Source organism: Macaca thibetana, chromosome 11 (assembly GCF_024542745.1).
Source record: "Macaca thibetana thibetana isolate TM-01 chromosome 11, ASM2454274v1, whole genome shotgun sequence".
In the NCBI taxonomy this organism is placed as follows: Eukaryota; Metazoa; Chordata; class Mammalia; order Primates; family Cercopithecidae; genus Macaca; species Macaca thibetana.
Genome location: NC_065588.1, coordinates 29,634,462 through 29,650,801, shown reverse-complemented (window position 1 = coordinate 29,650,801; position 16,340 = coordinate 29,634,462). Strand labels below are relative to the sequence as shown.

At 37.8% G+C, this 16,340-nt stretch overlaps 1 protein-coding gene across 5 annotated transcripts in view; it reads left to right on the top strand.

Moving 5' to 3' along the window:
* TMTC1 (transmembrane O-mannosyltransferase targeting cadherins 1) overlaps window positions 1-16,114 on the top strand; it is a 282,846-nt gene extending 266,732 nt beyond the window's left edge. For all 5 annotated transcript variants that reach the window (XM_050748517.1, XM_050748516.1, XM_050748520.1 and 2 more), the window contains 4 exons: window positions 218-355; window positions 2,106-2,228; window positions 4,614-4,691; window positions 9,986-16,114. In XM_050748517.1, the coding sequence (XP_050604474.1) occupies window positions 218-355; window positions 2,106-2,228; window positions 4,614-4,691; window positions 9,986-10,126 (480 nt within the window). In that variant the 3' untranslated portion in view covers window positions 10,127-16,114. The remainder of the gene's footprint in view (window positions 1-217; window positions 356-2,105; window positions 2,229-4,613; window positions 4,692-9,985) is intronic.
* Window positions 16,115-16,340: the final 226 nt, after the last annotated feature.

Sequence of the window (16,340 nt, the reverse complement as noted above, 5' to 3'; positions counted from 1 at the left end):
CTGCCATTCGCTCACAAACGGATGCACAAAACTAAGTAAAGAAACAGACAGCAAAAAGTCAAAACCTGAAAACTGGTGATTCAGCCTTCTCTATGAGTCACTAAATTGATGCTGAGCGTGTTTGTCAGGAATGCATTCTGAATGCTTCTATTCAGGGATGCTTTATTTGATAAGGTGATGAAGTCTCTGCTAAGCCAAAGTCCACATGGTTTTGTAGGCTCAGGTTTTGGCCGTGATGGGTCAGACAAAAGAAGCCGAAAAGATGACCAATCACATTGTGTCAGAGGAGACCGGGTGCCTTGAATGCTATCGCCTCTTGTCAGCCATCTATAGCAAGCAGGAGAACCACGACAAGGTAAAGAAGGACATTGTTTCGAGTTCTTTGGATTCATGGGTTAAACATGGGGTGCACCTAAGTGATTCTCCAGTTTGCATGTTTATAAGCCTGGGAGATCTTAAATCTTATCAGTCAGCATATCCTATCTTGTGGAAACTTTTTACAGATATCCCCTTAACACCTAAGATGTCCCCTTGTAATAATATTTTCTGGGCTTATGCTTGGTGCAAAGCTTTTATGTGGTATTGTCTCAGTTTGTTTTCAGCTAAGTCTATGAAGATCAAGACCAACATTTATATGCTTTATTATTTTGCATTTTCCTTCTTCTATATTGTTTTATGTAATCCTCATAACAACCATGCTTTACAGGGCTGTTATGAGGATTACATAAAACAATATAGAAGAGGAATATATAAGAAGATTACATGAAACAGTATCTAAGAAGGAAACACGGGGTGACCTGGTGTCACAACTGTTATTGTATATCTCCATTTTAAAAGTCACATAATCAGTAAATTTATAAATTGACTCAATAAAAGAATTGTTGAAGGCCTGCTATGTTCTGGCCACTGTAGTAGGCATCAGAAATAAAGTGATATTAAAAAAACAAAAAGTCACTGCCCTTGTCTTCGTGGAGCTAACCCATAGAGAAGGAGATTAAACAAGTACTCACAAAACAAATGGAGAGTGATAGCTGTGCCCAGGGATATCATGAAGAGCTACCTGTCCCAAAGAGCATTTAATCAGGGGACCCGATGACTCTGGGAGGCCAGGTTTCCCTGTGAAGTGATGTGAAGGTGAGGGCTGGATGAAGAATAAGAGTTAACAGGCAGAGGAAGAAGCAAGCAGGATACTGGTCCGGGAAACACACATGAAAAGCCCGTGGCAGCAGCAAGGGGCACCTCTGAGGAATGGGCATGAGGGAGCGGGAGTACCATAGGAACGCAAGCACAGGCTGCTGGGAGGACACTCCCTGGGGCCAGGCCAAGGGTTTTGTTCCTTACCCTGGGAGAAGCTTTGGGTTTCTGTGGAGAGGAGCAACATGATAGATAGTTGCTTTGAGGGGATCTTTGGCTGCAGCGAGGTCAGTAGGTGCTGGGGGCAGAATGGTCACTAGGACCTGAGAGGGACTGGTGGGGTGGTCCCGATGGACCCATGTTCAGGGCAAACGTCTGATGCCAAATCTTATTTTCTTTCAACTGTATCACACCACCTCCCTGTAAAGTAATCAAGGATATTTTATTGCCACTCATCAATACATGAGAAAACTGGAGTATAAAAAAGTTATTTTGTCAGGGCCACTAATTCCCAGTGAGAAAATCAAAGATAATGAAGAATATATATATATATTTGAGACAAGGCCTTCCTCTGATTCCCAGGCTAGAGTTCAGTGGCATGATCTCACCTCACTACAAGGTCCACCTCCCAGGGCTCAAGAGATCCTCCCACCTCAGTCCCCCCAGTAGCTGGGATTACAGGTGCGCACCACTACACCTGGCTAATTTTTGTGTTTTTTTGTAGAGACAGGGTTTCACCATGTTGCCCAGACTGATCTTGAGCTACTGGGCTCAAGCAATCTGCCCGCTTCAACCTCCCAAAGTGCTAGGATTACAGCCATTAGCCACCACGCCTGACGAAGAATTGTATTTTGATTGTCACATACCACACCCGCTGACACACAGGAACAAAAAATATAAATTTTATCAGTTAAGTAAGTTTTTCTTTACCTAATCAGCATTTATCCTGTCTTACTTTCCAATTTCTGCAGGCACTTGATGTTATAGAGAAGGCTCTCCAGCTGAAACCAAAGGACCCAAAAGTCATTTCTGAACTTTTTTTCACAAAAGGAAACCAACTAAGAGAGCAGAACCTTCTTGACAAAGCTTTTGAGGTATAAACTTTTCATTGAAACTAATACTCTTTCTCTCTTTAAGGAAATATGTACAGTAAGATCTATCACTGGCATGTTTGTGGAGTGAGTGAGTTTTTTGACTAATTGACATAAAGTTTTGTTTTTTTTTTATCATTGAGCATCTGGCCCTTGACTATTCAGAATTACACATTTATTTTTCTGAATAATCATCTTTAACTTGACATTCACAGCATTCCGCATTTTGGTCTCAAACTAGCTTCTCTCTGTCTCTCTGACTGCAAGAACCTTCTATTCCAGCTGGACTAGTACCTGAAAAGCCTTGGACATTTCCACATGTCCTTGAAACGCCCTCTCTTGACTTGGAGGATGAGATTTCCACTCATCCACCAAGACACAGTCTTTGTCCTCCTGCCTTAGGAAGCCCTCCCTAACCATCCTTATTCCCTGTGACCTTACTTCTTCTGAACTCTTAAAAAGCATGGACTGTCTCATGAAGGTACCAGTCATTTGAAAGTGTCACATATTACATTGTATTATTAGGTCTGTCCCCCAACCCCCGTATGTGTGTGTGTGTCTCTGTGTGTACAGGCAGGTACAAATCCTTGCATAGTTTATCTCCCCAATTAGATTGGACTTTCCTTGTAGAAAGGGGCTGCATCCTTCTCTGTTCTAAAACAGTGTTTTGCATCTTATAAGGTGTTCAGTATCTACGGCTTTGGAATAAAACTTATTCACAGGTTGAACTCAAGAAGACATTTATAAGTAGAAATAGAAATGTTAATGTTGCATACTTTAAAAATTTGTGACAATGTTAAATGCTTTTTCCTTATATCTGGTAAAGCCACAAATTAATGAAGTCATAAAATTATACTAAATATATTATAGGAAAAGTAAAATCTCAAATGATACAATTGTGTTGGGAAATAAACAAGTGAGTGGCTTTTAAAATATTATTGGAAAACACATGGGAAGATATTCGGGCAGGCTCATTTGAATGTGAACCCTTTAAACAAAAACGGAAATTGTGGCATTTTATTCTGAAAAATTGTAAGCATTTTTCTCAGAATTTGTAGGGTTTTCTCTGCCTTTTGAACATTTTCAATATCTTCATTCTTATTTATAACTAATGTGAACATTATTAATAACTTAATTGTGAATATTTATGTGTGTGTGTGTATATATATATGTATATATATGGCCATTGATTCATAATAACAGCTAAAATGTATTAGCACTTTATGTATGATTCATATGTATTATGTAACTTAATCTTCACAGGAATCCTACAAGAAAGGCATGGTCATTATCATCATTTTATAGTTTTGTAAACTCAGGCTTAAAGTTCATATCTTGCTCAAGGTCACAGAAATGGGTAAGAGATGGCATCAGGGTTTGAATCCAGCTCTCCTACACTACATTCCCATCTCTGCTGATATAAATTAATCCAAGAGACACACGCTTTTGGTTTATTTTAGCAGCTTTTTGAAAGTATGGTTTCTTAGCATTTCTTTCTTTCCCTTAAAACTGAAGTAGAGGAGAATGGACCAGATTGTACTTGATGGATCTGTTTGGTCATATTCTTGCTAATGAAAATAGCAAGGAACATTAAAATATATACACAAATACGTAACTTTGTTTTTAAAGGCAATGCCCTTAACCTGTGGCTTTATTTCAGGTGACCACTTGAGACTCAGTGGTGAGCATACCCTTGATGCAAAACATGCGTAATGTTAAAAATATACCACATATCACTGATACTACATTTAATAGGATTCATGTTATTCAGACCTAAGAAAGCGCTTGAGGGATAGGTAACTCTCTTTAAACATTTGAAGACTTTTTATATGGCAGGGGAAAAAAGACTGTCTAATGAATAAAACTATCCCCTAGTAAAGTAGATGTTCTTAAAGAGGCGGTGATCCATTTTAAGAATTAGAGCATAGGCTGAACGACTAAGTCAGTTATATTGTAAAAGGGCATATTGCATTAGGGTTAAACTGCTTAGAGGACTACCCCAAAATTCTGTCATTATAAAAAGAATTTTCTTACCAATTCCATTTGCAGTGAAAAAAGGCCAAAAAGTATAATTTTCTTGCAGGTCAAGGACAGTTGAAAATGATATGATATCATAGAAATCACCAGAATTCCCTGCAGGCATCCTCAGTCTCTCTAAGTCCAAAGGTTAGCTCGCAGGGAAATTATACATTTCAGTTTCCTCCACTTTAGAATCACCAACTTTGAAAAATAATAGAAATAAACAGGGTCTCCTGTGAACTAGTAGCGGCTGGTTTCATTGTATTAATACCTTAAATTTTCACATGTGAAGAAAGTGGTTTTGGCAATCCTGGAGCGTTAAAGATGGGGCTTTGTTTCCTAACCTGAAGCTATTTCTTATTTATTTAGAGCTATAGAGTGGCTGTGCAACTAAATCCAGACCAAGCACAGGCCTGGATGAACATGGGTGGCATCCAACACATCAAGGTAGGAGAATAATTCACTTCCATGTGGACTGGGCTTTCCCCTTGTGTTTTCTCTTTCTGTCTTTCTTCTTTCTTAAGGGATCAAGGAACTATTGTTAATTTCCTTTTTGAAATCATTTGAATATCAAAAGCATGGGAGTTTAAAAGTGAAATAGCTCAATTTATGTTCATTTTGCATTATCTAAATATTGAATATCATAAAGCTATTTTAAAAATAAATCTATATAAATTAGATTTTATGATTTTTCTAACCATGAAGAAAATCATATGTACCTAACAGAAGTATCACACAGCGGATAAAATCTGTTTATGGGAACTAAATCCTTGTTCAAGCTCAGTAGCTCAGTATAGCTTAATTTCTTCCCAGTTTCACTCACTGTCAAGATTAAAGTGTTACTTAGAATATTACTTTCTATTTCTTATATCTAATATACCTTTTCTCCCTAATTTTTTACTAAAAAGCAAGCTTATTTGTTGTTTTGTTTTTCCAAAGGAAAAGCACTACCTTTGGGTGAGTCTTCCCAAGGATTGAAAATGACTTTTGGGGGACTATTATCTGTAACTAATACAATGAACGATTCACCATCATTCATTTATCCATCCATCCATTCATTTTCTAAGCATCTATGGCAAACATCCTATGTGCCAGATCCCCTTCCAGACACTGGGAATACAGTAATGAACCAAGAAGACAAAAATTCTTGTTCTTCTGGTGCTAGCAGGAGGAAATATATTAATATAAGGAGGAGGAGGAAGAGGTGATATGTTACTACAAACGTACATACATGAATGCTTAATGCATACATATGTGCATATGTATATGTATAAAATATATTAGATGGTGATAAGTGCTAAGGAGAAAAAAGAGAAAGAAGATTGGAATGCCAGGGAATAAGGGCTAAAATTTTAAATTCAGATGGTTAGGAAAGGGCTCAGTTACAAAGTAGTATTTGAGCAGAGACCTGAAGGAGTAAGCCGTGTGGCGAAATAGGGAAAGAGCACCAGCACGTGCAAAGGCCCTAAGGTTTGAGCATGCCTGTTGTTTAAAGAGTAGGGAGGAGGCAGCGTGGCAGGGAGAGAGCAAAGGAAAGGAAATGGGAGAAGCTGGGGTCAGAGAGGGTGCAGGGTCAGATCATGCAGGCCTTCAAGGAGTTTGTAGTTACTTGGGCTTTTATGCCAAATGAGTCAGGGTTTTTGGAGGACTTTGAGCAGAGAAATGCCATGATCCAACATGTTTTTAAAGAACCACTCTTGTTTAGCTAACAGATTTTCAGTCTCTGCACTGACAAAATAGCAGTGTAGTGATTAGAATTTGAACAAAGTCCTAATGGATTTTACTGTTAAGTGGAAACTGATCACTCTTGGAAACACACACAAAAAAGAGGACCCATGATTACACAAATGGGAGGGGTTAATGGGATAATTACCCTGCAACTGACAGCTTTGATCTGATAGGTGGTGAATTCAAGCACGATATTTATCAGAGCCAAATTGCCCAAGCTCTGATCTTAATGATATTCTAGGATATCCAGTAATATCTAGTTGGGAAACATAGAATGAACTTACTTTAAAAGAGTAAAATGATAATTTTAAATATTTTTAATCATATATTAAATAGTTACATTTTCAAATATAGTCATGTTCTGCATGATATCATTTTGGTCCAAGGTGGATCATATATATGATGATGGTCTCATGGTCTCATAAGATTATAACAACATGTTTTTACTACATCTTTTTGTGTTTCAATATGTCTAGATACACAAATACCACTGTGTTACCATTACCTACAGTATTCACTACACTAATATGCTGTACAGGTTTGTGGTCTCGAATCCATAGACTATATCATATAGTCTAGGTGTGTAGTAGGCTATTTCATCTAGGTTTATGTGGCTATATCCTATGATGTTTGCCAAAAGGAAAGTCACCTAATGACGCCTTTCTCAGAAGGTACCTTTGTCATTAAGTGATAAATGACTGCAATGTGCTCAATACGTTTTCAGATGGAGTGTGTCTGCAGCTAAAACAATGGGTTTAATTGTTAATTAGAAAAAGTGCAACAAATACACTCAAAAGTGTCCCCAAGAAGTCTGGAAATAACAGGGAAAATAGTATGTCTACTGCACTCTTTAACAGGTGAACCCATTGCTTTAAATTAGGAAGTACTTCCCTTGGGAAAGTGTCTAGAGATTAAAGAAGGATCTATTTACTACATTATTTTAAAATATAATTAGTGCTGAGTAAAAATTAGTTAATCCTGTTTTTTGTCTTTGTGGCCATCATGTACTAGGTTGACCAATACAAAATTGCCACCTTTGTAGTTTTAAAGTGGTCTGATATCAGTTAGTTTATATGATGCAATCTAATGTAAATATATAGAGCAGACACATGGCTCAGATGTGATCATTTTGATGCCACTATTAGAATGCAGGGTTGTCATTTTATGAAGCCTAAAAGATAATTATGACCTTTCTGTGTTTTGCATTGCCAGGTAATGTGTGCATCAGGCATTGTTATCCCATTCCTAGGCCTCGCTCCTTCCCTGAACTGGGGGAGGTGTAGACAGACCTGAGAGCTCCAGCAAGGTTGAGAGTTGGAATATAGTACTTTGCAAGAAAGTTGCAGAAAGAGATGGGGGAAAAATGAGCGAGTATCATAGTTGTCTCTTGCTCATGACACTTGGTTATAAAAAGTGATGCTTCTTACGAAGTCTTACATATAAGATGAAATGAGTGGACCAAGAAGTTATAGTACATTTTTTATCATCAAAAAGTTGCATCAACCATGCTATAGCACAAAGTCTGATTTTCAGTACTGCGTCATGACAGTAAATATGCATTTTCTTTCTTTTTTTTTTTTTTTTTTTTTGAGATAGAGTCTCGCTCTGTCGCCCAGGCTGGAGTGCAGTGGCGCAATTTTGGCTCACGGCAAGCTCTGCCTCCCAGGTTTACACCATTCTCCTGCCTCAACCTCATGAGTAGCTGGGACTACAGGTGCCCGCCACCACACCAGGCTAATTTTTTTTTTCATATTTTTAGTAGAGACGGGGTTTCACCGTGTTAGCCAGGATGGTGTCAATCTCCTGACCTTGTAAATATGCATTTTCTAGAATGATGCTGTCCAGCAGAATTTTTGTGACAATGGAAATGTTCAGTATCTGCCTTGTTCGAGGCAGTAGCCACTAGCTACATGTGGCTATTGAGCACTTGAAATATGGCTGGTGCAACTGAGAAACTGAATTTTTAATTAATTGTAACTAATTGAAATTGGAAAAGCCACTTGTGATTAGTGGCCACCAAGTGAACACAGTTCTGGAAATTGGATAATTCAGATATTTTACCTAGCATCTAGGGAATTGGAGATACTGACTTAAGGGATATAACTATTTTTTAAAATAGGGCCTCTAGGCTGGGCACAGTGGCTCATATCTGTAATCACAGCCCTTTGGGATGCTGAGGCTGGCAGGTCACCTGAGGTTGGGGGTTTGAGACCAGCCTGGCCAACATGGTGAAACCCTTTCTCTACTAACAAAATACAAAAATTAGCCGGACATGGTGGCACACGCCTGTAGTCCCAGCTACTCTGGCGGCTGAGGCATGAGAATTGTTTGAACCCGGGAGACAGAGGTTACAGGGCCCCAACATTGTACCACTGCACTCCAGCCTGGGCTACAGAGGAAAAAAAAATAGAGCTTCTACTTTAGTTCAGAAAAGGGCAATTTGAGGAAGAGAAAAGGAACTGGGTTTTGTGAGAAAGGACAGAGAAGCCTCGTGATCAGAGAAGAAGAACCCAAGGCCCTTGACTGGGGCTGACATTCAAGGAGCCTCCTGGAAGAATTGTTTCAAAATCAACTGCAGGCAGAACAGATTGTGAGAGTACTCGTAGACCCAAAAGTGTACAGCTGTCTGCATGTAAGTGCTAAGGCTAACAAAAATCAGAGGACATTTGGAAGACATATCCTCGAATTGAAAACAATAATAATTGAATATAGCAAATGCAAGTTCCCACTTGTTCAGCAATCTGTTTAACTTCTTATCAGAGTCACTGTTAATACTTCCTTTTGTTGTACATGCCAGTGCCTGGATATCTAATGCGCAATTTCTTGTTCTGTCATTTCCACTTTCCTTTTCACCAATATGACCAGGGAATACAGTAAGAAATAGACACTATTGACACAGAGCCTGGATAGTCACTAGTAACAGTAATGATAGTATCATATTGAGCACTCACTATGTGTCTAAGCTTTTGACAGGTATTTGGAAGATAGGTAAGCATTCGATAAGTATTAGTTGCTTGTTGCTACATGTGTCTTCACTCTAAGAGATATAATTTTTAATTGTGATGGAAATGTAGAGGGTCACGGGTATTTATCCACATGGGACCTATAACTAAAAATAGATGGAACAAATTGATACTTTTTGTAATGGGGGGAACTCCAACAATCTTAGCTCTGAGACTTTGCAGAATACAGATCTAAAAGAGGGTGGAATGAATAAGGGAGGTAATACATCCAATAGCAGAAAAAGTGCTGAAAAAAGCTAATAGCTATGACTGAGTTGCCAGGGACCCCTTCTGGGACCAGGCACACATGGTTGCTAGTTGAAGAGTCAAACAAAACAGTTGGAAGCCAACAGAGGTGGGGACAGTTGTGTTTAGTAGGTCAGGAGTAATATACTATACTGCACTAAAAGTATACAGCTGGTGCATACTGCTGCAAACCCGCGGTAGTAGAAAATTTGACTTCACATTCTTATCAACACTTTTCATTGCATAAAAACTTTATTAGGCGAAAGTTACTTTTAGTTTTAAGCTGAAGATTAGAATAACTGCTATATCACTAAACAGATAGAGTGGATACACAAACTATTTAATCATTCTTCTTGCAGTTTTAAAAACATTTTCTCATCTCTCATTCTCCCACCCCCTCCACCCCATTCCCCTGATATGAATTTTGTGCCATGGTTCCATTGAGGAACAGTACTAGCTCCCTGAGGACACTAGGAAACGATAACCTCACACCCTGCATTAGTAGAATTGAAAATCTGTTTTTCTGTCATTTATCCTTACAGTATAACTCTCCTCTTTCACATTCTCCAGCTGATCTAGTGCTTAAAACAAATAGAGTCTCCAAAAGCACCAATAGACAAGGATAAAATTACACATACATACAGAGTTTCCATACGAGAACATTAATGCAAAACTGGGCAGAGGGTCAGTTTCTTAATCTCTTCATTCTCTGAGAGAGTTTTGTGATGGATCAGAATGTAATTGCTCTCTCTTTCTCACCCCCAGGGAAAATATGTGTCTGCAAGAGCTTATTATGAGAGAGCCTTACAGTTGGTTCCAGACAGCAAACTGCTGAAGGAAAATCTTGCCAAATTGGATCGCCTAGAAAAACGATTACAAGAAGTTCGAGAAAAGGATCAAACATAGCACCGTTTGAGTCAACCTCATAGGATAATGTGGTCCCTCTGAAAAGGGAGTGATGGAAGCCTTGCTTTCACATCAGCAGGGGCACAACTAATGAGATTTTCGCTCATTCCGAGTTCACGGTGACACATTTTGGGGCATCTGCTGGTAGCCCAGTGCTGAAGGACTTGCTTTTCCACGAAGGAAGACGAAAACAGCAAACGAGGGCAAGAAGGTCTGAGAGGGAAGGAGAACGACATTTACACATTTTGCAGATTTTTGTTTGGTTTAACTCCAGATTTCTCTTGATAGATCTCTGTGCTTTTGAGACCTGGAAATCTAATTCTGTTTAGACATTTTTTTGTCCCAGAAATACAGAAGCCTGAAATGCTGTGAAGGCAGAGCTTCTGTTCCTTATGGGATGAAATATTTCAAAAGAGGATAAATCCTCTGTGGTAAGCCATTTGGAAAATCCGACCAAGAATTGGCTTATTTAATTCTCCAGAACCAGAAATGAGTATCTAATAGCTTTTGTAGAACCTTCCAGAATATGTGGGGAAAAAGGGCTATTGCTAAGTGAGCTTTATCTAATATCCCCCTAAGAGTATTCCTAGTGCTTTTTTGAGGAATTAAAGGGAAGCTCCTGGAATTGTATATGGATGTCTTTATCCCTAGGGGGACATCAAGGAGCCGGGCACCCCTGATTCTTTATGGAAGTGTTTAAAACTATTTTGATTTTATTACAAGTATTACTAGAGTAGTGGTTCTACTCTAAGATTTCAAAAGTGCATTTAAAATCATACATGTTCCCGCCTGCAAATATATTGTTATTTTGGTGGAGAAAAAATAGTATATTCTACATAAAAAATTAAAGATATTAACTGACAGAAATGTCCTACTTTATTATCTTAATGTTCAGACATCATGAGATTTATTATTTTTTGAAAAATATATTTAACCATTGAGGAACCTTTGTGATGTATCACAGAAATCTTCATAGATTCTAACTAGATGGAAAAAGAGCTCTATTTATTTGTGTTCCTAGGCTTAATGAGAATTCTGGGCTTAGAACATCAATGATTAATACCTAGAATTCTTTGTTTTGAGAATATTATGGAGAATGCTCTAAAAATCTAGGGTAAAGATCTAAATTCAAATTTTAAATATATATTTATATTTAAGAGATAGGGAAGGCAAAGTTGAACTCACAATTTGACATTTATTTTTAGTGTTATTTATTTCATAACTTATAAAATAATTAATATATATACACACACACTTCTTTTTTTCTCTGTACAAAGTGGTTTTAATATCAGCTTTCAAAACTGATCTTATAAAATGTAAATCTAAATTGTAAAATAGTTAAGTTTTAACAGTCCATTCCAAAATTTGTGTTGATTATTCACTTGCTAAAGAGATGTGAGGAATCAGCCTTCAGTGTTTTGGCAGTAGTATGTTTTGGAAGTGAAGAAGTTGGAACACCTGATTCTAATTTGGTCTTCATCATTAAAAACAAAAACAAAACACTCCAGGCAGTACTGTTTGTAGTGGTGAGCCAGGTATCACACAGACATAATAGCCTAAAGGCTCACATAAGTCACATGCTCAGGCCAGGGCAGGGTAAAAATAGCCTTCTGCTTCTTTCAACCCAGTATCAGGAAGCACTAACCCAGTGTTATTATTTGTTTTGTCAAGGTAAGTCTAAGTAAACAAGAAAAATTTCCGCAGAAGGCGTGGCGAGGGGAGTATTTTAAATGCAAATGATTACAGAATTTGAATTAGCACGCATCTCTTTGTGTGCATCAGTAATCCAATATGTATATATTACCACTACGATCGCTTGTTTCTAATAGTTTTTTCGTGTTATATAACATAAATGTATCCACGACCTTAATTAAGATATATTCTTCCTCCCAAAATCATAGTCCTAGGGTCAAGAAACATACTCCTGTGTTTATTGTAAAATAACAACCCCACCCTCAGATTGAAAAAACATGAAGCCCTAATGTCTAGGACTTTATTACAACTTTTCAGAATAATCTGTAATGAAAACTGATGCTTAAAACTTTAATGGAAAAGACTGAGCCCCAAATTGTGAACAGTTATTACACCTTACTTGAAGTGCTAACAAAGATAGGAGAGTACATTTGTTGGAATAATGGAAATGGTGATTTCAGCCTAAAAGTTCCTGAGGGTAAAGGATCACATGACCTTCAGGAAACTTTGTCTGACTCCTGGTAGGTGCTTTCCTATCTCCCCCCATCCTTCCCTACCCCTTTTCCCTTTTCTTCCCTCTCTTTTTCTCTCACTGTCACTCTGTCCACACACACTGGCATCTTTTGAACACTAAAAGTAAGCACTGTTTTTTAAAAAAGTAATTATTTGTTGGATCAGATACTTTTATCCCAAGTGAATACCTTCACTGAGATGTGGCCAATGCAATAGTTTCACAGTTAAAACAGTGCATATAAGAAAATAAATCACATACTATTTTTCAAAGATATTAAATGTATTTTGTAACTATTTTCATTTGGTCCTTGTAACACGAAATAATACGTGGAACTTATCTTTATAATAAAAACGGAGTGCCCTCATTCATCACAGAGGTGCATCTAGTTTGCCCTTAATGAAAGTATACTTGCTGTGTGGATTGATAGCACCTTCTTGAAATGGAGGAGCACAGCTGGCTTCATGGATGTGCAATTTTTGCAGTCCCACGGGGCCCTGCACTCTGAAGCACGCTGAGCTCAGTTGAATGTCTGATTTTTACTTATTTTTTTGAGACACAGTTCCACTTTGTCTCACTTTGTCACCCAGGATGGAGTGCAGTGGCGAAAACATGGCTCACTATAGCCTTGACCTTCCTGGCTGAAGGGATCCTCCCAACTCAGCCTCCCAAGTAGCTGATACTGCAGGCATGTGCCAGCATGTCCAGCTAAGTTTTGTATTTTTTGTAGAGACAGGATTTCACCATGTTGCCCAGGCTGGTCTCAAACTCCCGGGCTCAAGCGATCTGCCCACCTCGGCCTCCCAAAGTGCTGGGGTTAGAGGCATAAACCACCATGTCTGGCTGAAATTTTTAATAATTCTTAATAATTTTTGAGCAAGAGGTCCACACTTTCATTTTGCACTGGGTTCCTAAACAGGTTCTGGGTAGGAAGGAAAGTGGCTGAGGATAAAACAGGAGTTGCTTTGGCCTGGCTGAACATTTGAACCAATGATCAGAGTTTCATTTTATGATTGTGTTACTCTGAACAGATTTGTTATTTTTTTCCAGCTACATTTAGAGTTCCTCATGTATATATCGCCCCTCTTTTTCCAGTCCATCTAACCTCTCCTTTTTTTGGTACCTAGAATCAGTTCCCCTTGCCTTCAAAATCCCTGACAAGTGTCCATTTCTTTATGTATGCTTTGATATAGAAGCCACAAGAATGGCTTTAGCAGCTTATTTTAACCTTATGAATTATTCGTTCAGGATTTTTTAAATGATTCAGATGCTTTCGATCTGTTAACAGTATTTGTAAAACATGTTTCAGTGATACAACATAGGTGAACTAAACCAAAGATGCAAATGCCTTGGAGGAAAAGAAGTTTTATTATAGAGAATCCTGAGATATATCCTTTTGGGTTGTTTTATTTAAAGCCTATCACAAAACAAAGAGAATTGTCGCACTTTAATTCCAACCTCCTACAGTACTTCACAACCCTTAGCATAAGAATCTGAAATTTGTAATAGGTGGTAACTAGTTTGATGCAGTGTTTTGCAGTGGTTGTGCAAATGCCTCGTGAAATGGTTTTTCAGTCAGACTAAATGAGAAAATCTAAACTGTCCTATCAAAACTGGCCCGCAATAACTGTAATGTGAGGAGAAACAAAGCAAATGTGGGTTTCCTATTGTCGTTGTAAGACGTTCCAGGTTCTCAGATTGAAGAGCTACATTCAGCTGATAGTTGACATCTGTTCCCTCACACATAGTGGCTCTCAACACGGCTGCACTTTGGAATCACCTGAGGACCTTTCAGAATCTCTGGTTGAATCATCCTGGCTGTTCATGATTCCAATGTGCAGCTAGGCTGGAGAACCGCTACAAGGCTGATAACTGTAATGGGAGTTTGAAACTTTTACAAAATAATAGATGTTTATAATCTTTTGCAATTTTTACTTTTAAATCTGTACTAAAATGAGCCAAAGAAGTCTTAACAATGATTTATGGCACAATTGGTTGGTTGAGGCTATCGTTCCATGATTCACAAATAGGTGGTTATGTGGGGTGGTTTTGCACTTGTGGCAATTGGACAACAATTTGGCCTTAAAATTACAGAATTCCTGGTTCTCAGATGGAGAGGAATTGCCTTGAAATTTGCATGTACCAGACTAAGTGCCCAGTATATATGACTGATATTTTCGTGACTCATAGAAGGTGTCCATGGTATAGAGTTTATGCCTATATCTCTATCTTTATTTGGGGCACACATGAGCTTTTGTTAATTATTTCTTACTCATACTTGTTAGAATCTGTTTTTGAAAAAAAAAAAGAAACTTTTGCTTTGACTTTGGGTGGATTCACCTTCTTAAAATAATAAATCTAGAGGATATTAGGAACGACATTCACAACAAATATAGTTAGAGGTGATTTTTAAAAAATTTTTGTTCCTGGTTTCCAAATTACATTTACTTTGATTTGATTATATGTTGGTATCTTCCAAATATAGCTTAACTTAGCTATCTAGATGGTATCTTTTGACATTTGAAAAGAATAAATACCTGTCAAATCTTGCATTTAGGCTGCAGTTGAATAAAATAAAAGCTTAGGGTGTCAAAAATAAGATAGAGAAATATTATAACATTTTATAATTATTCTTGAAGTCTTTGATACAAAAGGAAAATATGTTGAATAGTTCTTCCAATATTATTTCCCTCAATATTTTATTTGTAGCCATGTAACTTAAAGAGAACAGAAAATAACTGCAATCAAAAGCATGGTTTAATATCAATCAAAGTGGCACAACAGAACTGATAAGATCTTTATAACAATCAATTGGCTGATATTAAAATATTGATTTTAATTGATCTTTTCAATTAAAGTCTTTATGGTCTGTAACTCATAAAATCAGCATCCACCACAATATATGCTCATTATTGGTTTGTAAGCATAGATCACCATTGACTCCCACCTGGAAAGACACGTCTATGTCTAAAAATCCAGTAGTTTCTTCGCATTCTCAGTAGTATACATTGTATATGTATATGTATCAAATTTGGTAGTTTTCAATATGTGTGATGTCCTTTGGGGGTTATTTGTCTTGCTGGTCCATAGAAGGGGTACACTAGCCCAAGAATCAAGACATCTGAGTTCTAGTTCTAGCTCTGCCACTGAAGAGCCACCTTACCTGGGCCAAGTTGGCCAGTGTCTCAGTCATGTTTACCACCCATGAAAGGACTGGTTGGTTTGATGTTTCCATTAAGCTCAATGAGTAACTCGAATGGTTACTCTTGAATCTGGATTGAAAAACACTATGCATCTGATGAGATAATTCATAACTGTTGCCCTTTTTTAAATGATACAACCCTAAAAGTGACTGAATTGCCCAAATGCTTGAACATGGCAGAGGTAGTTACTCTTATTTTACAGTCTGTGCACTTAAAAATTCCTACAGTGATTGTTACTTTACTGGGGAAAAAAGATGAGGTGAAACTTCCTCCCAAGGAATTAAAATATCTGTAGAAGCCATGGCTCGCTTTTACAATGTGGAAATCATTTGATTTGCTGTAATTCACGCAGATCCCTCCTTTTGTCAGGGGGAAATGATTTGCATCATGTTCTTTTTTCACACTTCCTGTTTTGATCAGTTGTATGTAAATGTACATTTTTGTTACTTTGACTGTGCCCGTTAGAATTTATCTTCCATAAAGTATTTCTTCCATTGAGTCTAATGATGTATACTTTGCCTAGGTCTTTCCAAAATTAAATTTATGTAAATGTCTATTTTATATAAAATATGATTAAAATAAGTATGTCTGGTTTCAATCTCTCAAGTACTTCATGGTTAGTACCTACTGATGTCCGTGTCACCAGGAGTGTCTGTTTTAACAATTTTTTTAAAAGGACCATCTTCCTTCCTTCTTTCATTCATTTACTCATTTCATTCCATTGTTCTGCGTGCTTCCTATCGGCTCTCTTCCCCTTCCTCCACACAGTGCCAATTCAGTACTCGCCCACTCCAGATCCACTCCCCCA